The sequence below is a fragment of the Aptenodytes patagonicus genome, chromosome 1 (assembly GCF_965638725.1).
Source record: "Aptenodytes patagonicus chromosome 1, bAptPat1.pri.cur, whole genome shotgun sequence".
NCBI classification, from domain to species: Eukaryota; Metazoa; Chordata; class Aves; order Sphenisciformes; family Spheniscidae; genus Aptenodytes; species Aptenodytes patagonicus.
Window position 1 is genome coordinate 197,755,504 of NC_134949.1, and position 26,248 is coordinate 197,781,751.

The window sequence follows — 26,248 nt, forward strand, 5'->3', positions numbered from 1 at the left end:
CCAACATATTGACTCAAAGGTGCATCCACGTTTCCTTCACGTGACTTACAAAAATCTCACATTGGTTTATCATTGCATGTTACCTTTCAAAAGTAAGGACTTAAGTAGGTTTTGCACCCCTGTATCTCTATTTGCTATCGCTAGCAGTGATAGGAACACGAGCTGCACATCAGAGCCCTTATTTCCATGTCAAGAGCATTTGATTTTGCTGGACTGCTGATGGAGCCCAGGCTGAGACATGCAAATGCCTCTCAAAATTGCTGTGGACGAGCACCAAGAATATTTATTCAGTAATTGAATCAGAGGCCCCATTTCAAGATCACAGATGCACTGGCAATCTATCACTGTTATAGCAGTTTTTCATATTAAGGTATTGTCTGGGATGTCTTTCTGCGTAGCACAGAACAGAACCCCTCTGGCAAAACTCATTTAGTCTAATCTATTATACTTGAATGATTTAACGAATCATCATGTTTATTCATGAAATGTTTTGAAATCAGTGATGCATTAGGTTGGCGTGTGATATTTAAGTGATGTAAAGTCAGGATGGGACATGGCACTGCACCGGCACTGCTTTTCTGAACAACAGGCCTAGACAACAGGAGGTTCAGAAATTAACACTTAAATTAAAAACTACCCAACAAAATCTTATAAACACTGTTCTGAGGTGAAAGCTTCTTTTAAGAACACCTTGATACTTTGCAGTTCACAAGCAGTTCTGCACTAAAAGATTAGTAGTTTCTTGACACAAAGCCACTGATCAATTGCTTCAGAGTTTGTTTTTACCCATTCCATGGTAGGATCAATTGATATTTATTAAGTCACTCCAAAGAACAGCAGTTACCATCTATAGCCACTAGTATGGCAGTCTGTCCTTTCATTTCATGATCTGTCATCGCATCATTTATGTCATTTGCAATATGCAAGCCATTGCGTCGCATCCACTCACGATTTCCAATCAACACCAAGTATGTATGAGAAGCTGATGGACCTTTGTGCACAGACAAAAAGAAAAATGAGCAACTCAAAAATAGTGAACACAAGCCAGAGATGTTTGAGGATGACAATGTCAGGCTGCATTAGCTATAGAAGGATATTCTGAAGAGGTTTTCCTAATTTTTTGTTTGTGTTCCAGACTGGCAATGGTCACACCCAAGACACAAACAGTGTTAGTCTTGTTGAAGTGCTGCTGTCATGGCCAAACACAAATGCATAGGTACTACCTGAAGACAGCCTCATAAAACTTTTCTCCTTCAAGACTCAGTCTCTGCCCGTCTATAAACAGAACTGCATCATGAATTTAATGGAAGTATTTGCCTGTATTCGCCTTTGCCAGTTGGCATTGTTTTTCTGGATAAGTGCAGTATGCACATTTCATAAATGCCATGCTGCTTTGTTTGCACAACTAATGACTTCTTTCAAATATAAAGGCTATTTCTGGTAAGAAAAAAGTAGTTTTGTTCTAACAAACAATGAAACAGTCTGTAGAGCACCTCATTATGAATTCAATCCAACTTCACAAGAGCCGTATGAAGCAGGTGAGAAAATATTACATTAACACCATTCACAAATGGCACAGTTCTGATGATTAAAGTTCTTATTTTATTTAATTTTTCTAACAGCTTTCTCAAAAAGGTCAGGAGAGCCACAATCTTCTGAAGAGAACTGATTAACTTCTTAAGAAAGGCTTTAAATACTTTTTCTTTCTCTCCTACACTACAAAACAGCAAAGTGGCTTCCACAGAGCCTGAAACAAAAACAAATGTATTGTCCTAATCAAAAACATCAGGCACTGAAACTCGGTTTGCAGATATAACATGCTTTATTGTGCATCTGCTGAATAGATTTATTTTTAAAAGTAAGTGCCTCGAGAGATATATGAACAGAAAACAAAAGGTCCAAGTTAATATGGAACTAAAGGGTAGGATATAAAAAGGAGCAGTAAGATAACATATGTTAAAGGTAACTGCTCTAAATGGGAAGATAATGCGAATTGGCAAACTTTGCTCTCTGCTGGACCATTCTTCTATCCAAAAGGGACATTGCTGCCTATGCCTTATTGCCTATGTATTGTACAGACTTTTCGAGTACCCATCACTGTAGCATCTAAATTCTTATTTAAGTTTCTGAATTGCAGAGAGATTGAGAGTAGGGGAAAGAGAGAGCTTCAAGTTTTGTTAAGGCACATTTTTGGCCCTCGTGTTCTTTGCCTTCTTCTGCCATAAATCTACCTTTCTGTTGTTCCTAGTCCAATAGGATTGCTTTACAGTGGTCAGCACTGTTGATTCATTAGCCCTCTCATTGTGACTGGCGGTCACTTCAGGGGCAGACATACCATGTGATTTGGAGAACGTGATCAGTGCGTTATCTCCCATGGGAGCACTGCTGTTCCTGCTCCTGTTAGTGTCCAGCTTATCGAGACCCTCCTCGGCCATGCCCAGGATGGCCTCAACACCTCTGACTTTGCAGCTGATGCCACAGCCCGGGACTGCCTGGAAGTCGGTGCAGTATCCCAGGCTCTGAGTGCCAAGCTCCTGCGGACGTAACCAGAGTTCATCATCAGTCTGTGCTGCCCATGTGGGGTACAAATATTAGATAACTCCTGCCAAAAAGAGGCCTCATTCCTCCTCTTGACAATGACTGACTGACAGAAAAGCAGCATGGAGTATTAGTAGCACAGAACTAAAAATAAGGATGTTCTGGATGTGCTGTGGTTTAGACTTTTGGAAGGGGGCAGCCATACAGACCACATCCAGGTCTCAGCTCTAGCAGCAGCAAACCATAAAGGACAGCTTTTCCTGGTAGTTCAAGGACGAAGCAGTTACACTGGTGGTTCATGACCTCAGCCAAGACTAGGAACTAAAGAGAACTACTGTAACAATAAGCCATACAGCTTCTGAAAAGTTGCAACTTCTAATTAACTGCACGGACAACTGGCTGTGGGGAATCAGGTCTTTTATACATATGTAAAAGTTACAGTGAAAAACTCTATCTAATTCCTGGAGTGATCTGGCTGGATGATAAGGAAACTGGGTCTTTCTGTTGAGTTAGAGAGAGAAGCCAGTGAGTACCTTCAAGATGAGAAAAGGGATTACTAGGACCCTATGAGTTACAAAAAGAATGGAGAAAATATGCATTTATAAACAAGTTATTCTGGGTTGTCTCTGGAAGTTGGAATTACATGCACCTTTCAGTGACCTTCTTACAACACAGGGATAATAAGGCAGGTGGTAAGAATATTAGCAAACAGCATAGCACTGCAATTCATATAAGTCATGATCCAGTAATAACTGGTGCATGGGATGACTACAGAAGTGTCGGGGAACTAAGACAAATTTGAAAACAGAAAATGTAAAATACAAGAGAGGCAACTGAATCATTACCCATACTCTCTTTTTCCTTCTAAATTTATATGTTAACTTCCAAATTTTACCACTGAAAGATCTATCACTAATAAGTTTGATATATTCTTGCCAATGAATTTTTCCATAAATCAGTTAATGACTTGTCTTAGCAGAAAGAAATTATTTATTTAAACCAGGCTTCCTATTTTGGTTACTGGTTGTGCTTTCATTCTTCCTGAAACATTTGAGGAACACATGCAATATATAAATGACCTTTAAGGATTTGCAAAATTTGCAAAGACTTGAGTAATCTATTAATTCATTTCTGAAATTCACAAATATCACAGTTTAATATTCAGGTTTTAAAGCTTTTTGCCTAATCTATTCAGATAAGCAAGTGACTAATAGAAGTGACTACAGTCAGGTAACATATGAAATGTCACCACACACATTTGCTTCACAATGCTATTTCAAGCATAAGTATTCCTCCTGCACATATTCCACAATCCTTATTTTCCCACTAGTTCAGGAAAAACTTTGTAAGGTCTTGCTTGAGAACTCCACAGCATTACCAGACAAGCAAACTTGGCATATGCCTTCTGGTATTGTCCAGACTAAGATGCACAACCATAAAATCTGCCAGCTTTCCAGCCTGTTACTTCTCAGGCAGGCCTGTCCCTCTGGGACTTGCTCATTTTATACAACGTTGCTGCATTTGCACAGATCCCTCCAGGCCTTAGATGAAATAGGAAGGCTAAGTACCTCTTTGCAATATTTAGTGACTGCCACTCCTAAAGGATGCTCGCTGCTGGCTTCTGCAGTGCCAACCACCGCCAGTACCTTCTTCAGAGAGAGCACAGCTGGGTCTCCCAGCAAAAGCACCCTCATGACTTTAGGAGCTCCGCAGGTGATGGTCCCAGTTTTATCAAACATCACAGTCTTGATCTGCAAGAAATAAACCAGAGTTACCGCCTAAGCCCTGCGCAAGCATAGGGATGCTCATATGCTTTAGGCACATAAATACAGGCAAGACCTTAATAATCAGTTGCCTATATCCACACCAAGACGGAATAAACCCACAAGAGTAGGGATTCCCGTATGTACCTTAAACTATCTGTGCAGTAGGTCTCCTTATGCTTTCTTATTCATTCCCATACAGTGATTTCACTGAAGCTACAACATCATCCTGTATCTATATCAGGATCTCAGACAACAGAGTCATTGCAGGACTTGTACTGTCCTTTGTGTGTGCGTGTATGTATTCACATGCAGGATTCACGGAATGGCACCTTAATCACTTTTACCACAAGGTATATGATGCAAGGAGGGCTTTTATGAATGCTGTTCTAAACAATTAACAATAGCACTGAGGAAAGAGAACGCGGGAAGTTATTTGGTGATAAGAGCAGGTGGGAAGAGTGCAAGAAGCTGCAACAAGTTCCAGAAACAACCACCTAACCAAACCCAATCTCATGCTATTCACCAAATTCCTCAATCACTTGTTAGCCAGCCCAATGGGTCTTGAGGAATCGGAAAAGAACCAAAAAACACAGCCCCACATACACTGAAACCCAAAGCTGAAGTCAATTCTAATCCTGAAAATAAACACGACACAGAGAAACACACGAACCAAAAAACTCAACAAAGTAGGCACTATTTCCATTCCCAGCTATTCCAACCCGCCAAGCTTGCAGAATCCAACAGGTCACATAATTTTCCAAGCCCTGACCCTAGCCTCACTTAGATTCAAAAGGTAAAAAGACCTGACACTAATTAGCAGTCATTTTTTGGTTTTTTGCAGAACCTTGGAAAAACTTCTGGTCTACACTTTATAATGTCCACTAAGAACAAGAATTATCGGTCTGATTAATTTCTTCTTACCATCCTTTTCACTTAAAATGTTCTGCCTATGTCTAATCCAGTCTACCATAGCATGGTTTAAACTCATATTCTTTTCACTGGCTGTGGACATGTCAAACCTCCTCCTTCAATCTCCTCCTCCTCTTTTCATCAGTTTTCTGTCTTTGAAGGGCTTTTTCTGTCTTCTTCCAACTTTTTTCTATACACTAAAAGAACTTCAAATCGTTCTGTTTTTCTCTTACATCCTACATTTTAAACTACTGATCATGAACAATATCCATTTCACAATAGCCCTCTAGGGAAAGAAGGAAAACATAGGATTATTTGGCTCTTTCGCAGAAGAGGTAAAGAGAGTGCAAAAGTCAGAAACCTCTGAGGTCATGCAGAAGATTAGCAGCCTCACTGGCATAAGATTGCAGGAACTGTTGGCTCTCAACACTTTGCTGTGACCACTTTGAAGAAAGAAGGTCAGATCTGTCTTCTTTACCTTAATGAGCAGCAACCAGCAGAAAAAAAACCAAGCAACATTCTGCAGTCTTTCTCTGGACCAGCAGGATTTCCTGGGAAATTATATTTCACGTAGCAACAGCTGGGTAAGCTACAAAAGTACAGAATGAGCTATTAACCTTGTGTGCCATTTCCAGGGGTTTTCCACCTTTGATGAGAATACCATTCTGCGCAGCAACTCCTGTGCCCACCATCACAGCTGTGGGGGTAGCCAAGCCTAAAGAACAGGGGCATGCAATGCTCAGCACAGTGATTGAGGTTTGAAACGCAAACCTCAGTATTAGTTCAGCTTTTGAAACGTGTTTGTTCTGATTCTGCAAGAAGAGGGAAGAGAGGGGGGGGAAAAAAAAAGAGAGAGATGTATATGAATGCCAATAGAAGATAACATAGATGTACAATCAATCATAGGCATTTCAAAAAATACATTTACCTGGAAACCTCCAGTATAGGAGAGCAATCTATTATTGTTACTGTAATGGTAGAGAAAGGTCAATGTTATGAATTGTTTATGGCAGTATTTTCTGGCTTTTTTGCTGCTCAAGCACACATATGCTTGACTCTGCTCTCAGGCTCCTGGATGACAATATAGCTTGCTGGTACTTCCTTTATAGCTTAGCAAAGGAGAGCCCTATTTCTAGGTATACAGATCCCCACAGTTGATGAGCATAGCAAATACACATCCTAAAGATAACAGAAGCTCATCTTCTTTCTAAAGCCAAACCCACTATCTGCCATGAGGAACAAGGATGTCCAAAAAAATTTCAGGCAATCTAGGAATGGCTCAGCTCCTTGCAATGCAGCTATAGATCATGTTTAGTCCAGAAAGACTGCCAATAATTTCAGTTTGTAGGAACCCCATGCAGAACTAAGGGGTAAATGCAACGGTATATTTATACCTGTAGATAGATTTTAATTAGTGTAATTATCTGCTCTGTGTAGAAAACACCACGTTGTACAAAAGTATTTGCCAGGTTGCAACATCAAACCCTACACACAGAAGGTATGTTAATTACACTGGAAGATATCCTAACACCAAAATCCAGCTCTTAATGAAATTACTTACAGGAAAATATTTTTGAATAACATCAAAATTTATAAAACCAATTGTGATCCATACTATCAATGTCACTGTTGAAATGATGATGATAAATGGAACAAAATATCCACTAAACTTATCTGCCAGTTGCTGGATGGGTGCCTATAAAAAAGAAAAACATGTCTTTGTATGTTTATGATCAAAACACGTAACTATGAAGAGTTCATGAAAATATCTAATATTCTTCATCTGATTCTTTCTTGAAGTCTGAAAAACACACAGTTTGTTGAACAAGTGAATTTATAAAAATATAGAATCTTTTTCTTATATAATCAAAATCTGTGAATAAGTTTTTCTTTTCTATTATTTTTACCTTTGACATTTGAGCTTCTTCCACCAATTTCACGATTTGTGCCAGAGTGGTATCGTTACCAACATGAGTTGCATTAACAAGAACTGAGCCATGTGCATTTATAGAACCAGCAATCACCGTGCTTCCAGGCTTTTTAGTGACTGGCATAGCTTCCCCTAGAAAGAAAAGGTAAGAATAAGTGAGGCAATACCCCTAATAATATTGAACATAGTTTATTAGCACATAGCTCATTGTATGCTGGCAAAATCAGCATGCTAAGCAATAATGACAAGAAATCACATATTGTATATCTCTGTCTAGTGAAGGCATGTATAAGTGCTGTCATACTTCCATAAGCCTTTTTCTAGGTTTATTTTCAAAGCAAATGCTGTTTCCTTGGTCCTAACCCTCCAGTATGCCATCCCTCAAAAGGGCCAGGAGCAAATTGATTGTAAAAGGAACTAAGAATTTCTCTGATTACTACTTTGCATAGCCATGGGAGTTTGAGCAATCTGTCTTTATTTCCACCACCCTCAGTTTTCAAAGACTAGAAAAGTTGTCTCTGTGGCAAAGCTCCTGTTCTCACGCTGCCTCTCCAAGAATACTAGCTCTACAAAATCTTTATTTTCTCTATTTTTAGGGTTAGTGCTAATGACTGGTTCTCTTAAACTAAGGGTGTCCGTGTTCCCCAAGGAAAGTAAATACATAACTAAAACAAGTAAGCCAATACCAATGTGAAGTTTTTATATCCTTTATTCATAAGAATTGCACGATGCCGTAAATCCTTATTGTATTTATAAAATTAAATGAAAATTTCAGAAGCTGTGAAAAAGTCCCATGACCCTTAATGAGCATCAAGTCGTGAGGCTTTCTTTCCCTCTTCTTGCCCACTGGGAGATCCCTGTCAGAAGCCCTGTTCAGTGCCCATGCATACACACCCCAACATCTCAGCAATATTTCCCCATCGCCCTTTAGAAGTTATTTCTGAAAAGGTACCATCTCTGCAAATACATTCCAGAGGAAACTCTCACTAGACCTTTGGAATAATGACAATAGTGTTTAGACTCTACCCATCCCATCAGTACATTAGTAGAAGTGACCAAACTGAGTGGAAATTTTTCAGCTTTTTAAGGTGTATGCAGATGCAGGGATTTGGATTTAAGCTCACAAAGGCCAGGCACATGGCCACCATCCATTAAGGTGGGAGGTTATTCAGACAGCAGCCTTTGGGTTGGGTCTGCTCTCTTTTCTTGTAAGAAACTGTTTTAGAAGATTTCACTCCTTTGCGTAAGCGTAAGGGAAGTTACCAGTGATGAGAGACTCATCTGCCATAGAACTGCCTTCAATGACCTTTCCATCCACCGGGAACTTTCCACCAGGAACAACCTTTACAATATCACCCCTTTGAACCAGTTCAACAGCTACCTGCTCCTCCCTGCAAAAGACACAAGTAGAACAGACAGATTATTTACACCATCAGCTTCAGAATAATAATGCTTTCACGGTAACTGCATCAAGCCTAGTCTGTGCACCCAGGCAGGCTGAAGGGGTTTTGGTTCATAAATATATACCTGACAATAGAGTGGTCAGGTCCAAGAGTCACCACAGTGGCTTCTGTGGCTTGAAGAGATATAAGTTTAGCAAGAGCTTCTGAGGTCTTACTCTAAGAAACAGAGATAAATGTTTAAGATATATTGAGATATAGGAATGCTGATGTCAACTTAGAATCATAAAATCATAGCATCATTTAGGTTGGAAAAGACCTTTAAGATCATCGAGTCCAACCATTAACCTAACACTGCCAAGTCCACCACTAAACCACGTCCCTAAGCGCCACATCTACATGCATTTTTTGTGGCTGACATTTAAAAAAAAAAAATCACACATAGTTGGTGGAAAGTTCATAATATTACAACCTGTTCCTTCTTTATTGCTGAAAATCTACACTTTCTTTTATGTCCAGAACTTATGGTTTAAATCTCAATTTCAAGCTACAGCTCTGATGAAAAATAGTGACATGAAAAATGTATGTAGATATCTGTTTCACCAAGTTTCCCTGAATACAGGCAGTACTAATCTGCCAATTTTAAAACAATGAACTCTAAATGGCCTTATATATATAGGCTACATCAGAAACATCTGACTCAAAATTCCTCTCAATAGTTTTATTCTACTCTCATCATAAATACAAAATAATTAGTGTGAAGATGAGTTACCTTTGCTATGTGTTCCAGCCATCTCCCAAGGGCAATGAACACAAACAGCATCGGAGGAGTGTCAAAGAAAGTGACAGGGCTTTTCTCTGCCTTTTCAATTATCGCTACCATCAGGATCACACACGAATACACATAAGCAATCGTTGTGGCCAGTACGATGAGCACATCCATATTGGCCGTTTTGTGCTTCAGTGATTTGTAAGCTTGTACGTAAAAATACCATCCACCAAGAAACTGTTGGTGTAAGCATGGACAGACTCATATTAAGATCACAGCAGTGAAAGCAGAGAGTACATAATACTGCCTCTAGCAGAATTATAAACACGTAGTAGATAAGGGAAGGCATTGCTGTCCCATGCAAATTTTATATTGATACAACTTCAGTGGAGGGGTCTACCAGGAGGCTGACTCCATTGCCATCCTCTCACTTGCTCTTCCTTGTTCTCAAAACAACTCTGCCAGCTAAATATCATCCTTTTCCTCAGCAATGCAAAGTAAAAGACAGGCACAGAAGTTGAAGGGATTTACCTATAGCTATGCAATTAGTTTGCAGCTGATCAGGTATTTCTTCATTTTAACACTACCTTCCCCACTTGGAAAAATACCTGATGCAGCTTTGGCAGGAGTAAGTGCTGTGAGCCATCACAGACTGGATAATTTGCAGAAAAGTGCCACTTGATTCTGCATAGGTGGTACAGACAAGAGGGCAGGGCTAATCCACTAAACCTTTCCAGTCTCCTGTCTTTATCACATCAGGTTACATAAATGGGAGATGAATAGAAAGCAAACCCCTAGAAAGTACTGTGGACATACCTGAACAAAAGTGCACAGGACAAAGAAGAGAAGATTTAAAATAGATAATCCAGGAATGAGATTCTGTTCCAGCACCATAGACCCATGGTGCTCACCGTCAGGTATTAGCATATAAATCATTAGGATTAAGACAGGGATACCAAACAGTAGGCTGCACAAGAAAGATTTCCTCCACCTGAAAAGTAGAAGCTGTAAATCCCTGGTTGTTGTACACCCCGCAGTACCCAGGCCAAACAGTGTGCTCGCAGTGCAGAGCTTGGGATATTAGTACTGTACTAACACACAGCTTCGGGATATTTGGGAAAGATCCAACACTTAGAGACAGTTTCAGTGTCTCCTACATGTTTAACTGTATAGACTTCTATCAGTTAAAAACTGAAACTAATGCAAGTAATAAAAATACTTGAACAAAATGGCAAATCATAAAATTAAATATGCTTTACACAAGGATAAGCTAAATTAACTGGGAAGGGGGGGGGAGGTGAGTTACAAGAGATGATCTATACACGTTCATTAGTGAGAGAGAAAGAGAAATACTTACTGCTGTATTTCCTTTTTATGATCCAGGTTATGTGCACCTGGAACTCTTCTAGCCACGGAAGCATGAAAGCCAATTTCCTTTTTATTGAAAGGGGAGGAAAGATGAGTTAGTTTTGATTAAACTAACCATATTACTCATAACATATTTAAATGACACTACTTTTAGAAGAAATGTCAGAAAAGGACACTGTTCCATATTTAATAAATGCCAACTTCTTATCTATTTTTAGATCCTGCCAACATGAGAGGATATTTCAGACAGTACTCAAAATGTGGACTGCAAAGGATTTCTGTTACCTATACATGGACACAGTGTATAGATGCAGTAAGTGTTCCAGGTTTCTTAGGCACAGGAAGCTCCCACTGACAGCTGGAGTTCTGCTGCCCTCCTCCTCAAGGGAAATTTATGCCCTTTCACCTCCACTGGAATAAGTATGAGAGATGGGAAATACCACAAAGGAAGGTAAAAATGCACAAGCCACTGGGCTACTCAACCTTGCAAGCATCTCCTTAACACTACAGTTGAGTAGATACACCTGACGTTGAAAATCAAAGTGGCTAGAATCAGTTTAAACCTGCAGAACAACAAACTGCAGGGCAAAGCATCCCAGAAACAAATATATGCAAAAAGCCAGTTTTGACTGATGCTTCAGTGAGTTGCTGCAGTAGAACCATCCACACACACAAAAAAACACAAAAAAACCACAGCACACTTGCAAGCACAATACCTTTAAACTTTGTATCTGCACCATGAGATGCTCCTGTGGCAAGATGCACTTTACAGAACTACTCCACCAGCCTGAAGAGTCTACTGGTTAACATGTTAATCACTGCTGCCACATCAATTCTGCGGTCTAGGAGCTTTTTTCTGAGTAAATACTCTAGAACACGAAAGGCAAACAGTCTCTGCTGTCCTCCTGACTACTCACTGCATGCGCTTCATACAGTAAGTTCTCCTCCCTTCTGGCGGGGCAGAGAAGGAAAAAGTTTTGTCCATACCTGGGCCATGATAACGGCAGATTTTATGATCTGTGTCGTTACTGATAAGCCAGGATTTTTTCCTTTAGTGGCTGTATCACAAGCTCTTTCAGTTTAAAAAGTTCTCTGAATTGATGTGGGAATAAATGCCAGTGTATACAGAGATGTGTAATATTTGTGGTATGAGCTGTTCCAAAACTGTTGTGAAACTTCTTTTACAGCGTCTTTCACTGGCAAGAGAAAGTAGTATTTTTTTCTGAAGTATCAACACTTCACTGAAATGACTGGAAATCAGAGACACATGATTCTACACACAGAACTGCAAAGAATGAATATATGACATTTTTAACAGATATAGATAAAAAAGGCTTCTTTGTGTAGTTTTTAGGGTGTGTTTTTACAGTAACAACCTGGGAGACTATGCACTACTAAGGAGCACAGCAGGTTCACCACAAGAGCATAAAAACTATGGCAATTACCATGTCATCTGCAAAAGTCAGTGAAACCTCTCAAATATCAGCTGCTTTATTTCCTTTTTAACTTCACTTTATAACTGTTCATACATAAAAAATTTCTAAAGCCTACCTCAATTATTTTTATAATATCTCGAGGTCCAGTAATTTCAGGATCAAACTGGATGTGAGCTTTGCAAGTAGCAAGTGCAACTGAGGCGTAGAATATCCCATTTGTTCTCAGGAGTTTGGATTCAATATTGTGAACACAAGAAGCACAAGTCATCCCTGTAATCTAAAGAAAAGACAAATTTAGGTACAGTTGGCAGTCCCCCACATTCACCCAATATTTGTGGATGAATTTGAGACAAGGCCTCCCCATGTCGCAAAGGTACTAATGACTATTCAAGCTCTGCTGGTACTGACCCAAGGCCTCAGCATGAAAACTTTATGGAGCTGTCTTAAATGAAACAAAGCTGAGAACATAATTATCCACTTTTATTATAAAATTCTGCAACCAGCAGTTACAGTCACAGCTATATATTTGTATAGCAGCAGTCGTACATTGTATTAACTGTAACAGTATAGCTAATATCAGCAGCTATATTAACATTGCCAAAGTCAAATTCTGCATGTGTAACTTCATCTTGCTTACTTAAATTTTCCTGTGGCTTCAATAAGGCACGTTCCCACTTTCTGATCTATTAGCACAACTGCAGACTGTCGTTTCTGTCTTCTAGTAGGTATATGTTAGAGAATAAAACCAGACTTTTGAAGAATCTGTCCTTCATATAAACAATTTACTAATTTTACCCAAAGTTCTCAGACCTCTATGCAAAGCCCCAGGCATTATCAATACGTATTTGATGATACATTCTCAGTTGCTCAGAGTCTGTACTATTGACTGAAGTGCCTTCACAGAAAAGTTCTGGTTCATTTCTCCTTGCTAAGAAAAGTCTGTTCTGTACATACAACTATCATCACTTTTATTTCAGCGCCTTTGGATATGTTCTTCTAAGACAAGTTGACTTTGTCTGTTCAGCAATTAAGAAAAAATAGTGTCACCAGCCAGAACTAACCTGCTGAAGCCGCAACTCCTTAAACAAAAGCATTTGCAAGAAAATGATTCTTCCAGACCTGACTTTTCCAAAACCAACATACAATTTCAAATACACATGACTTACAAGAAGCTCCACATTTCCTTCTGATTCTGCATGATCTTCTATGATGGTAGCTTCAAAACCCAAATTCTGGATCAGCTGTGCTATTTCAAGAGGCTGTATGAATTCTGGCTTGTATTTTATCTCTGCTTTACCTGCCATCAGTGCTACCAACACTGAAACAATTCCTGCAGTGGCAATAATAAAAATGTTAGATAATGTAGCTCCTTTGAGGGGAAGAAAAATAAAATATTACACGAGATTGTCAATAAGGGCTGTAACAACTTAGAGATGTTATAAGCCTAATGATTTCTCTCTGCCTCCTTCTAGTGTTGTTCCCTAGTCACAACAGCAAAGTTTTTACTGAGATCCAGCCACACTGCAGTTCTCTTTAGCAATGACAGGAACCTCAAGAGTTACACAGGGAAGGAGGTGAGTTTTGCTACGATCTAATGAGACAAAAAAGAATGTTCAGAAGCAATCTTTGCATTCATTGCTGCAAGCTCTACCCTGGACTCTCTAAGTTTGGAAAGCCCTAAACAAACCCCACAGCACAATGCTAAGCCTTTTTCATTTCTTGTTTTTCCCTTTGGGTTTTTTTTTTTCTTCTTTTTTTAAATAAATAAAACCACAGAAATCTACATTTAAAATTAAAAAGCAAAACATAAAAATCACAGGCAAAAAAATTGTTCTGAAGTGCTAATGGTTTCTTGGATTTTTAAATCAAGGCAGTGAGACCATCACTGGGAGGCTGGGGGCACAGGAATCAGTAAGCAAAACCCCCCAAAGGCATGCCTACACAAATTAAAGCAGACAATGCAGAAGATCATCTGTTCATCTTCTATATGGCCAGAAGAAAGGCAGCTCCAGTCTGCAGACTTCTAACCTGATAAGCTTTGCTGTGCCTAAGCTAATATAATTACCCAGGCACTGGAGCCACGCATTTGTTTGTACCTGCTTGTGCAAATGTGCCTTGAAGGGTAAGTTTCATATCACAAATGTGTCAGAGCTCTCAACAGCTCTGGAAGAGATGGATTGCTCTGTAAAACAAGAAGGCCCTGAAAACTAAATGAGAACCATTTCTCTGTTCTTGTCTTGAGCCTTATTTGAAATTTTGATCACATTACAACAATTTACTGTTACAATACAAGTATGTCCACTGGGTTTGTCCACCAGTCCAGTAGGATAGTTAAACAGTGATGTAGTTACATTAGCACTAAGAAAGAGTATTAAGTCTATTTAACCTCAAGATGTTGCACCACAGCCTCTCCCATTAACCACAGAGAATACCTTTTCCAACCCATAGTCCCTTATAGACTCATTATAGGAATCTTAAATTCATTACCATCTTCTTTCTGCAAATTTCTTTCAATGGTAGACACACACGACGCACAGGTCATGCCTGTGATTTGTAAAAAACACTTTTCAGCTGTCGCTCCGCTGGGCTGGTTTGGCCCATCAAGGTGAGGACTGTCTGGAAGAGCATCCGAGGCACAGCCTTGGCGAGAAGGCTCTGGAGCTCGAGGTTGCACAGCAGCATTACTGGCGTCAGGCTGGTGCCTACATTCTTCAGCGGCAGTATCTTGAATAAATGCACAATAAACTGAACAAACACTATCTACAGTGCGATCGGATGATGTAAAACTACAAGCAGGTCACATTTATCAATCATGCAAAGTCTCTTAGTTGTTTGAAAGGTGACATAGTAATCTTGGTCTCTTCATGGAAATAATGTAGATTGTTACTATGTGTATAACAATACACACTCACCAGTATCACTTGCATGACCGTATAACTCTACAGAACTGGTTTTCCACTTTCAGATGGCAAATGATTCCCTCTAATTTCAATGCCTAGACCTGACAGCTACCTCCACTCAGTAAAGATGTATTGGTATCTAGAGGGTCCTTATCCAGCACAGAGAACACAGTCCAGCCTCACATCCATTCTGTCCTTGTTGTCATCTATGCAGGACTCATAGCACTTCATCTCAAACAAGGAAAAGGACAAGTTTCTCAACAGGTTTCTCTTTATGGAACAATATTTACACTGCAAGTACTGCAAAATGAGTAGTGGAAGGATTTGCAGCACCCAGAAGACCTCCACACATACAGGCCTGTTGCAATCATTTTTGTTCTTTACCAGATACTGAACAGACACCCAACAGCTCCAGCTGCGTTCACAAACTGCCTCCCTTGGGGAGAGGTCTGTGTAAAGGAACAAGAGTTGCTTCTGAACATGTTAAAAACAGGGGGTCCCCTCCTTTTCCACAGATGGATCGGGAGGTCTCCCACCAACAAATTATAAACCAAACAAATCATAATTAAACACCACATACGGGCTCCTCCTCATCTATAGTAGTTCCATAGATTCAGGGGGATTGGACCCATGAGAAAAGCTAATAGGATGTGGTCTATTGGGATCAAACTAATTCATTCTAGGCAAACTACATCAGTATCTTAAAGCAAATCTGTTGAGTTGAAGCAGATAAATATTGCCGCATTTGAAATTCGCTAGAGAAGAGATTGTACACCATAGCCACTTCTTAAACATTGAGCACATGTACAAAATGTACAAACTGTGCTGCAGCTGACATGTAAAAGCACCTGCTCCCACCAAAGAGTACCTGCATCTTGCCACTTACCTCGCTTAAAGTAAGGCTTAGTGAAGTAGGGCTAGTAAAAATACTCAAGAAATAAAGGTCAAAGGATTAAGACACTAAAAAGAGATTTTAGCTAGGTAAAAACTGGTTTTAAATGAAAGAGATTTCATTAAGTTTGTGGGTTTTAGTATTTTGGAACATAAATGAAAACATTTGGTTTGGTAGGTCTACTTACAGCAGCCTGTAGAGATAGGAGGAAACCTACTTCAGTGGGTAAGGGGATCAGCTATTTGAAAGACCTTGTACCAACTTCCAAACCCTTTGGCTTCATAATGTAACTCAACTCTGCCACCCACTAGTGCAGTTATTAAGGGCTGAAATAAGGTGCTTCACAGCTGAAATCTCTCTCCCTTGCTAAGCGAGGTCAGATCAGGCCAGTCCCTTAGAAAAGACAATGCCAACGTGATGTTCTAAGAGTTTCTCTCCAGAAGAGAGTCTTAATGCATGGCCCAGCTTGGCACACTACCCACAGAAGAAAAAACAGTTACCTGTCAGCACAGAAGCATCAAACCCCATGTCTTCTATGGCAGCTCTTAACTCTTCTCCATTAGTGACAGCTGGATCATAATGTATGCTCCCAGTTCTGTCAGCTAGAGAAACTGCTATACATTGCACTCCTTGTCTCTGTGATATGGTCCCTTCTATGGACTGTACACAGGAATTGCAGGTCATGCCATCAATCCTAATAACAGCTGTGCATGTCGTGTCTTGCAGCGGCTCTCTGAAGAGATCACACAGCAAAGCAGGTGATGGAGATGCTCCCTTATCAACTTCCGAACCATTAAGGAGACATACTTTAAAGTTTCCAGGTGGAAGGGATTCAATAGCTTGCTGCAAAGCTGACAGGGTAATTAAATTTGGGCTATACTGTACCACAGCACGTTTATGCTCCAAAGACACTTTAATACTTTGTATGCCGGGAAGATCTGATATATTTCCTTCAATGTTTCTGACACAGGATTTGCAGTGCATGCCTTCTATCCGTACAGCCACTGTAGCTGTGCCACTCATCTTGGCGACCGGTGGATCCATCCCATCACTCTCGAGACTTGCTGGTGTCTCATTGGGGTTTGCATTCTGCAGGCGCCTGAGATCGAGGACACCAAGCTTCAGAGGGGCTGACTTACTTTTAATGGTGCATGCATACCCCAAGTTACTGATATGGCTCTTGAGGTCGTCAGGCTGAATGATGTAAGGATAGTAAGCAATAATTGCTTCCTGGTTACCAAGTGACACCTTGATTTTTGCCACACCATGCAGTTTCCTAATCTTTCCTTCAATGTTGGTGACGCAGGACTGGCATGTCATGCCTTCTACCTGAAGCTTAACTACTGCTTCTCTCAAGCACGACAAATTTACGGTTGCTGTTGTCAACCTCTCTTCTGCTATGTTGGCATCAAAGCCCATATCCTGAATTTCCTGGCAAATCTGTTCAGGACTTATTTCTGACTGCAGATACTTTATTACAGCGTTGTTCTGTTCAAGGGAGACTTTAATACTCACAATGCCCTTCACCTTGGAAATTCGGCCTTCTATTGACTGCACACAAGATTGGCAAGTCATTCCCACAACATTGACTGCCACAGTGTGTTCTTGGGAAGATGGAGAGGGTGCAGTTTCAAAGCTCTCCTCATAGCCCATGTTGTCAAAAGCAAAATTGTGTTTCATTGTAGGCTCCAGCTCACAGCCAGGAGGAGAATCAGTGTTGGACAAAGCCTAAAGAGCAAGAGGAAAAGTAAAAATAAAATGCGTGTATCTTTAGCACTGTAAAACCAGCAATATTCTGCATGTACTCTCAAGCACATATGAGAAGTGCTCTCAAGTCAGACTATACTGCCAAAACGCTTCACAATGTTAACTTACACTTTAAATATATTACTATTTAGCTATGCCCACAATGATGAATCAGGCCTCTGACACTTCTCTTGAGCAGCAATTTAAAAAATATTCACTAGGGATATAAAAGCAAACTTGTCTCAATATTTCCAATCCAATCATTTAAAACTTGAGCTCTCTGCAGCCACAGGGCACTTTTGCCATGCAGCCCGAACCCTGCTCTTCAGAGCACACTGTCACCTGCACAAAGGGTCACAGCAGAGTGTGCTGAATGTCTCTCCACAAATGTCAGAAGCCGGCTCAGTTTGTCCAACCTGCTATTGCTCAGCAGGAGTTCAAACCAAAGCAAACCAAATCAAAACATCCACAGAAAACAAAATCAAGAATTTCCCGAGAGCCTGAAACCATCTGGCGCAGAGAGAACCAGTTGCATGATATCTGAAGGTCTGTATGCGTGCGTACAAGGGCCTGGGCTGTCTGCATATATACCGACCTTTAAGTTAAAATCTGTATTTGACAAAGATTTTAAAAGACACAGACCTATATGCAGATACTTCCACTATGGTTTAGTTTCATCTGCCTTTTTGTGAGGCACCTAAGAAAGACCATATATTGAGCTGCAAGAACTCACTGGTTTGATCCAACACCGTTTTTTAGGATGTAATGGCCAGTATTGAAGTGGCCAGAAGTGGACTACCCGTCAGCCAGATCACGGGTTCCACAGTACTGGGACTCTACCGTTTAGTGCACTCAACTCAATTGAAAATGAAATATTTAAAAAAAAAAAAGTGATAAAGGCAATGCTTCTTGCAGAACAGGTAATCGGAGCACAGACTGTTATCAAAGGAAATTGCTGGTGCCAAGTAATAAGGAAGATTGAGAAGGTGAGGGACAAGTCCCATATTGTCAGGTTTCATGGAAAGAACATCAAAATTCATGTCTGGGACTTAAGGCAGCTTTAATTACTAAATATCTAGATGCAAGCGACTGCAACGAACCTATTCACTTGCCTGCAAAGCCGTGGACTCTCCACCGTTCAATAAAGCACCTACTGCTGGGCATTACTGCAGGAAGGGGGTCATTGGATCAGGCTCAGTACCACAAATCTTGTTCCTACCACTGAGAAGAAAACTCCCTCCTTGGTACCACAGCATGGATGAGAAGCATTTAGGCCGCTTATTAACACTAGACTGCATCCAGTTCATTTGATGCAGTATTCAAAATTCATTAACTTGATTTTGTTTCATGCTTAGATAGCTTGGGAATAATGAGGTCTGGGGTCACAACCAAAACAGCAAAAATTTAACGTGAGAAATTTGCTTTCAGCCTTCTCCGTACTGTATTTATTAGAACAGTATGAATAAGCAACAACTCTTCAGCATTACAGTGCAGACTCTTGCTATCCCGACCGCGAGCTCTCCCCCCCATACCCCTCCCTCTCTGCTTGGCCTCAAGGCTATGCTCCAGGGATGCTAGGGAAGAAGAGTCACGGGAATATTTTAGCCCCGACATCCCCTTTTACCTCTCCCTCCCACAGGCCTGGCAGCACCCAGGGCACGTACCCCTCTCCTTACACTTTCCTTCCCAGAAGTTACTGAAATCCCCAACATATGTGGAAATGCACAGCCAGCCCCTTCTTTCAAAACAAAATACAAACAGTTAATCGGACCTCCCTGCAGAGGTGGTTCCCTGTTTAAGCACACACAAAGACGACTGCATGCTTATTTCCTCCTGTTTGTGCTCTCCCACCCTTTAAAATAATAATATTACCTCATATATGGAAAAGAAGCCAGTCTGCAAACGAAAACAGTCTCTCACCCACCGCATTTCAAATGCTGCTGAAACTCAAACTTGCATTTATTGTAATGCCTACCTCAAGAAATATTATTTGAATATTGTCCCTTGTCTCCTCTTCCATATCTCCTGTCCACAGCCCCACAAGGACACTTTGCTCGCAGTGGCCAGCTCTTCTTATCACAAACGCCCGGTAAAGCGAAAATCCACGTGCGAGTTACAAGAGCTCACCCTGTACATTTACTTTGGCTCATACGACAAAGGCATTTGCCTTCTGCATCCTTTGGCGAAACAGCGTGAGAGACAGGCAAGACAAACATCCTCTGTTCTCTTGCTCCCCTTTACTGCGTTTCTGGCAGCCACTTGCAGATGAAAACCAGAAACCATCACAGGCCTTATGTCCTCCACTGCATTCCCTCCACCCCCATGCTTACCAACCACCTCAGTTTTCCTAGGTACCCAGTGATATAAAAGCAATTCAAATTAAACGTGTAAAAAGATTAAAGGGTGTTCCTTATCCTCCAGTCTTTTGAAAAACATAAAAGCAAGGACTGATTCTACTATTTCAATGCACTGTAAACTACAGAAACCTAAAAACTTGGCCCCCGCTTTATATTTTGGATAAAAAGCTATCCCAACATTCAGAAGAATTGGCAAAAATATTTTCTTTGTTATTTGACTAAACCAGATGTTTATGCTCTGTAGGAGAAAAATCCTTGCACATGAATTTTTAAATGACAAGGAAAAAATTATAGAGGGTATGTGGATATAAAAAAAAATAAAAGGTTTATTTCCCTTAAAAAAAAAACCAACAACGAAAAAAACCCACAAATGCCAAATCATTGAAGAATCTCCCCTCAAAACCCAGAAATGTGCACAGGTTCAAACACAGTATTTACAAAGCCTTTAGTATTGTTTAACAGCTTCAAAAAAAAAGAAGGGGCACAAATACATCTATGTGTGTATTTGCGAGAAGGGGTGTTTCTACACTAGATCAGAGGAAAACAGCAGGTTCACGTAAGGACACAAATAGGAGGCATGCAGAAATGTGCCCGTAGTTTTCCCCAGGCACACGCTAGGTCTCAGAAGAGGGTTTCCTGATACTGGCTAACACCCACACATAAAATGGCATCTATGAGGCTGTGTAGTAATTCAGAGACACCATCTGCAAGAGGATCAGAGAAGCAGTCACCTCCAAAAATGTCAGAAAAGGTGGCTGGGATTCCCAGGTGTTGCCCCTCCTGCTTGCTTCTGCCTAGACAGAAATCCCAATGAAACAATGAAAAGGCATCTGACTCCGTATCCATACAGGAGTGTGAAAGAACCGGCCGCAGTTACTGACTATTGTGTCTCTCACACCAAAGGAGACGCGCTTACTTTTAAGGGCAGGTGTACACCAACTCTGTTTTCTTTACCAGTCTCACGCATATTTTTACAGTGACTATGTAAAAAATATGCAAATAATGAAAACATGAAATTATTACAATTATTTCCCTCCCTTGTTCTGCACATAAAAGTTGCAACTCAAAATGCACAGCAGAATGAGGCTCTAGTCTGAAAGCTAAGAATCCCTACAGAAAGCAGTGTTATGAAGCTCATTTAAACAATATAGAAAAAAAAAAAAGAAGAAAATTAAGAAGACACCCATTGACACAGAAGCAGCAGTAGCTGGGAAGCTTTAAAGGAAGCACCAGAGCTGGATGGAAAACAATCTTGTCTACAGGAGACAGCTCTGAACCAGACCCAAGACGAGTAGCAACTGAAATTGTTGATGTGCATGAGCACGGGATCTGAAGCCCAGCTCCCATTATGAGGATTTCAGAGCAAACCCACTGGCATTAAGAACAACCCTTGCTGCCCCAGACAGGAGCTGGAGCACTCATGCCTGCCCTGGGGCAAAGCAGGGCTTGGCAACAGCAGGAAGAGGCAGAGGCTCCTGCTCCCCATCCTGACTGCCTCCAGCCAGCAGGAAGGAAATCATCCAAAAGGAATATGCCCCGGGGCTGGACTGACTTTTTGGGAAAGCATGGAGGTGGAGCAGGGCAGGGAGACACTGCTGGATTGGGAGCACCAAGTCTTGAGCTCTGGCTTGGCATGCAGCTCTTGGCATTACAGCATCCAGAGCTCAGCGTCTGTTCCAGGGGGAAAGGTGGTCATTGTCAATGGCCTGTGTGACTGGTGGGGTAAAACTGCTCCATCAAGGGCTGCCCTCAGAGGCCTGGCATCAGGCTGCTCCACTGTCCCCCAAAATGAGCTATTTCTTCAGAAGTGCAAAGGCCAAGGGTTTAACACAGCAGCAAGGGGATACAGAATAAATGTAAGAAAATCAACTGAACTGGGAAAAAACAACCCAAAGAACAAGAAACCACAGCACTGGGTGAGACCCTCCCATACAGCACATGGTGACCAGCATCCTGACAACGTATGCGACCCCATGGCTGTAAATTCAACAAGGTTTGTGCCCTCCTTAGCTTTGCGCCCCGGCCACTAGCCGCCCCTGGCTGGGTCCCCATGCTCCCTCCACCCCTGTGCTCCATGGTCACCTCACGGGGTGGCTTGTCACCGGGAAAGCCATCCCTCATACCCCCACCTCCCCTTCCCAAGAGGTGCAGCCACCACTGAAACGCCAGTGTAAAGCTCTTGGCCTCTGCAGCATGAAGCCATGCCAGGAGCACCCCGCAGCTCCCCAAGCATCACCCACACCGAGATCCCACACAGCCGCTGCTCCTCTCCGGCGCTCCAGCAAGGCTCTCCCCTCAGGGTTGGCACTGCCCTCCCGCCCTCTTTCACCTGGCCTGCAGGGATGCTAATTTTCACATCCTGAAATTCAAACGCTGGACTCCTCACCTCGATGATGCCAGGCAGTCAGCCGGCAAGGAAACGGGGCCGAGCCCATTCAGCACCTTCCCCTCTGCCCCTCCCCATCTGCTCACGCATGAATGCCAGATCTCACTGAACCTCATGCCCAGTATCTCCAGAGGTTTTGGGCTGCTCTTATCCCTGTACCTCCACAGGTTGAAACCAGCTATCGCCCTCTCACCTTCAAGCACACAACTGCCAAAGAATTATCTTATCTGTGTCGCTGTTTTACCTTTCCTGCTTCATTCTTTCACAACCCGCTGATTCATGGCTTTGGATTCAGGCAGGCAGTAACACACAACTGAAAAGCCACATACTATTAATTAAATGCTTCAGATGCTTTTCCAGTTTGTTATAGGCAGCCAGTGAACAACAAAATGAGGGCAGAGCAGCCTCAGGAACATCAAAGGTTCCGAGTCTTCAATTTCATGCCCATAACAGCAGCACTTCTGAGTGGGCAGAAATTCAACCCTCATCCTCCTTAACAAATTTCAGTGCAACTTGTCCATCCATCTTGTTAGCACATATTGTTTAAATGTATTAGGTCTTAACTGGTTGTTCTTCCTTCCCTCTTCCCCCAAGCTTAGCGAAGATTAGCAAATGTCAGTAGCTACTATTTTCAGTAACTACTTGTAACACAACTTGTTATTTTTTAAACAGTTCCTGAGTCTTAAATGAGGGAAAACCCATCCTCTCCACCTGTAAATCAAGATTCAATGAAAATATTGCTTTAAAGCAGCCTTTATGGTGCTTTTGTTTTCAAAGTACTAAGTTGCCCTAATGCTTCTGCCAAGGGACTGCTATTCCCCATCTGGCAACAGGTTTCTCCAACAGTACAGGCGATGGGGAAAGATTTAGGCAGTTGCAGCTAGTCTTACTGAAATGATACCTACATACACCGCAGTTAACAAACCTTAGAGACCTTAACAGCTACTTTTAAATTAAAGGGAGCTATGTAAACCACACTTGCTTTAGTGGGAAAGGGGAAAGCCTTGTTGTAAACAGATTGTTTCTAATTTAGAATTAAAGCAAAACACTTTGTGATGTTCTTCAGGGCTCCAGTACAAGCAACGCATATATCCCAGTGAACTGAATACAGAAAAGAGATCCTTTGGAAGAACAAAGTCATTTCTGTCACGATTGTTTTCTAGCAAACATTTATAATATAAGAAGTAACTCGAGGCAGAAAAAGCCTTCAGGTATATATGGTCTGTCCTGGCTGTTACTTCATTCCAGTCTGACACTAATTATTTAAGCCATTCTAAGCATATGCAGTTTCAAAGGACACAAAATGTGTTCTGAGAGTTTCTTTTCCTTAAATATTCACAATATTCACTGATCCAAACTACATCACTGTAATTTACATACCTTTTAAATAGCAAAAACTCTTTTTAAAATAATAAACCTCATCATGTTTTTATCAGCATTGATCTTTCTAAGCCTCTTCTCCACAACAGTTAATCTCCAAAAATACCATAGTTATATACAACACTGAATAAAAAAGTAAATAAATAATGTTGCCATAGATGTATTATCAAGAACTTTCGCTACCATCCACTTAGTAGTTATAAATAAACTGCTTACCTACAATTAGGACATTTTAATGTTTCTGCAATTTCTGTTATTCCAGAGAACAACCTGGTATGAGCTGCTGTCAAACTACTCAAGCAATTGCAGTTTAAAAGGAGAAATACCAATATGTTTCCTTACTAAGAATCGCCACTCTATGTTATTAGAGGTGGAGCTGAAAAAATGTTCATTAGTTACTACAGCATAACTCATCATTAACATCTGCTTTCGACAATTATTTTCAGAGGATCTCCAGAGGACCTTGCATTTGTGTGCTGCTTGTTAAGGGGCAGGCATACATGCTGGGGATTGACACAATTTAGATAAATAAGGTTTAACCTCCTTTAATATACAACCCGCATCCAACATGCTTTGTTTTAAATTCTCCAGTTCAGAAACACCTCTTCCCTCCCAACACACACACCAGCTCACTGACCTGTCTTTCAACTGTATTGACTTCTGGCATTCCCATGGAGTAACTCTGCAAGAGTTTCTCTTCTTTCTGCAAGTTACTGCTTGCTTTTACCAGAGATCCTGTGTTGGACTTTTCACCAATAATCAGTAGTTCAGGCACATCATGAGCTGCCTGCCGCTTACAAATTGACACCAGGGTTATGTTTTTGTTGTTTAAAGTAGCTAAGCAGGACAGTTCCCTTTTCATTTTATTGTCCAATTTTCTCTCCATTATCTTTCCGGGCTTCAAATATTGCAGTGCCAAAGGAAAGCTTTACGAGAGCAGTTATTTGGTGTCTTATCAGCCACACTTCTTTCAGCAACATTTACAAAGGCTTGAAGAGTTCTGCCCGTCTAATCAACGTGCTCATTAGGCATTCATCACAAAATCCCAGATGTAACCTGTGATCCCTGTGTACGCTGCTCGCTGCACTCGGCTACCTACTCTTCCTGCCAGTTTAAATGCTTCCCACCAATTGGCATTCCTTGTGCTTACCAAACTGCGTTCAGCACTGCTAATCTTTGCACACGGCGTTGCAGCAAGCTCAGCCAAGGCTGCCTTTCACAAGCTAGTCAAACATGACCTGTGTGCAGCAAGCCAGTGCATAATTAACTCAGCCAGCCAGGCATTAGCTCCTTGTGGCCATGTGCATAATCACAGCTCCTACAAAGGGCAATGCTATTCCATTTCCTTCTTCTATGAAATTACCAGGGATTTCTTGGATTAAATGTGGTCCCTTCTAACATTGAAAACATGCCTATGATTATATCACTAGACAAGGTTCCTAGACCGAAGGTCTTTCACTCATTTAGGGCACGAGAACATTCATTCTTTGTTTCAAGAAGGGAAAAAAAAAGAGTGAGTACAATATTTATACTTTTTTAAATGTGCCTCTCTACCATCAGCAAGCTTTACTAACAAACAAACAAACAAACAAACTTAAACCAGCAATTAGTGCCAGAAAGTAAAGAAAAAAAAAGAAGATATTCCCTTTGGCAAACTCAGTTCCCCTTAAATCCTCTGGGCAACTACAGGGACATCTAATTTAGACAGCCATCCACGATAGGTACCATCACTAGAAGTGTCTGGAGCCAAGCCTGGATATATTTTTCTGGGACTGCCTGCAGCAAATTCACAGCACTGTGCTAACTTGGTGAGTGGGATCTCAAGTTCCCTAAGCCCACAGGAGTGCGGTCCACTTCTGAAGACACCCCTGAACAGGGACACCTAAAGAATGGCCACGCAGGGAATTTATATAATATAGCTGATGTGTCATCAATTCACACCTTCCCTGGCTATGCAGTGACCTCACTGCACAGGCAAGCCTTAAAATAATTGTTTTACATTTAATCAGAATATCTTGGACTTGTTGGAAAAAGTCACCAAAATTACTCCTATGCAGAGGTTAGCACACAGCGTCAAAATCTCAGCATATTTATGTCACGTCATGAAAACCCAAGGGAATAGATGACACTCCACCTGTCTGGCAGGACAAATTCAGATTCTTTTTACTTCCAAAAGCAGAGGTACATCCCTCACACCCTTACCACAAAGACAGTGGTCCAGAAAGCCACCATGCAGGACATTAGCATCCTGGCTTGTCTTCCTGTCATAACTTCCCCACAAAGATGAATCCTCCACTCTGCTCACACCATCCAGTTCTTGACTCCAGAGTTAAGAACCATCTTTGGAAAAAGAAGGTCTTCTGCCAATGAAGCGAAACTCAAAATAGTGTTGTAGCACTATTTTGTATCATTGTCTTAATATACAAGATCGGTGGTAATATTAAACTTTAAAAAAGGGTTATTTTGAAAAC

The 26,248-nt window shown here is 41.1% G+C and overlaps 1 protein-coding gene across 5 annotated transcripts in view; it reads right to left on the reverse strand.

The window, feature by feature from the left end:
* The window catches only part of ATP7B (ATPase copper transporting beta), a 46,333-nt gene that overhangs the window by 7,761 nt on the left and 12,324 nt on the right, over window positions 1-26,248 (reverse strand). The window contains exons 1-16 of one of the 5 annotated variants that reach the window (XM_076364164.1): window positions 24,415-24,842; window positions 16,409-17,636; window positions 14,604-14,840; window positions 13,283-13,446; window positions 12,232-12,393; window positions 10,670-10,746; window positions 10,129-10,303; window positions 9,316-9,549; window positions 8,671-8,762; window positions 8,407-8,534; window positions 7,121-7,275; window positions 6,775-6,909; window positions 5,831-6,025; window positions 4,107-4,289; window positions 2,336-2,534; window positions 845-991 (exon numbers count right to left, since the gene is read on the reverse strand). In XM_076364164.1, coding sequence (XP_076220279.1) covers window positions 845-991; window positions 2,336-2,534; window positions 4,107-4,289; window positions 5,831-6,025; window positions 6,775-6,909; window positions 7,121-7,275; window positions 8,407-8,534; window positions 8,671-8,762; window positions 9,316-9,549; window positions 10,129-10,303; window positions 10,670-10,746; window positions 12,232-12,393; window positions 13,283-13,446; window positions 14,604-14,840; window positions 16,409-17,636; window positions 24,415-24,663 — 3,760 coding nt within the window. In that variant the 5' untranslated portion in view covers window positions 24,664-24,842. Of the gene's footprint in view, window positions 1-844; window positions 992-2,335; window positions 2,535-4,106; window positions 4,290-5,830; window positions 6,026-6,774; window positions 6,910-7,120; window positions 7,276-8,406; window positions 8,535-8,670; window positions 8,763-9,315; window positions 9,550-10,128; window positions 10,304-10,669; window positions 10,747-12,231; window positions 12,394-13,282; window positions 13,447-14,603; window positions 14,841-16,408; window positions 17,637-19,629; window positions 19,677-24,414; window positions 24,843-26,248 lie in introns of those variants that run through there. The other 4 variants (XM_076364168.1, XM_076364167.1, XM_076364165.1 and 1 more) reach the window with 4 other exon arrangements.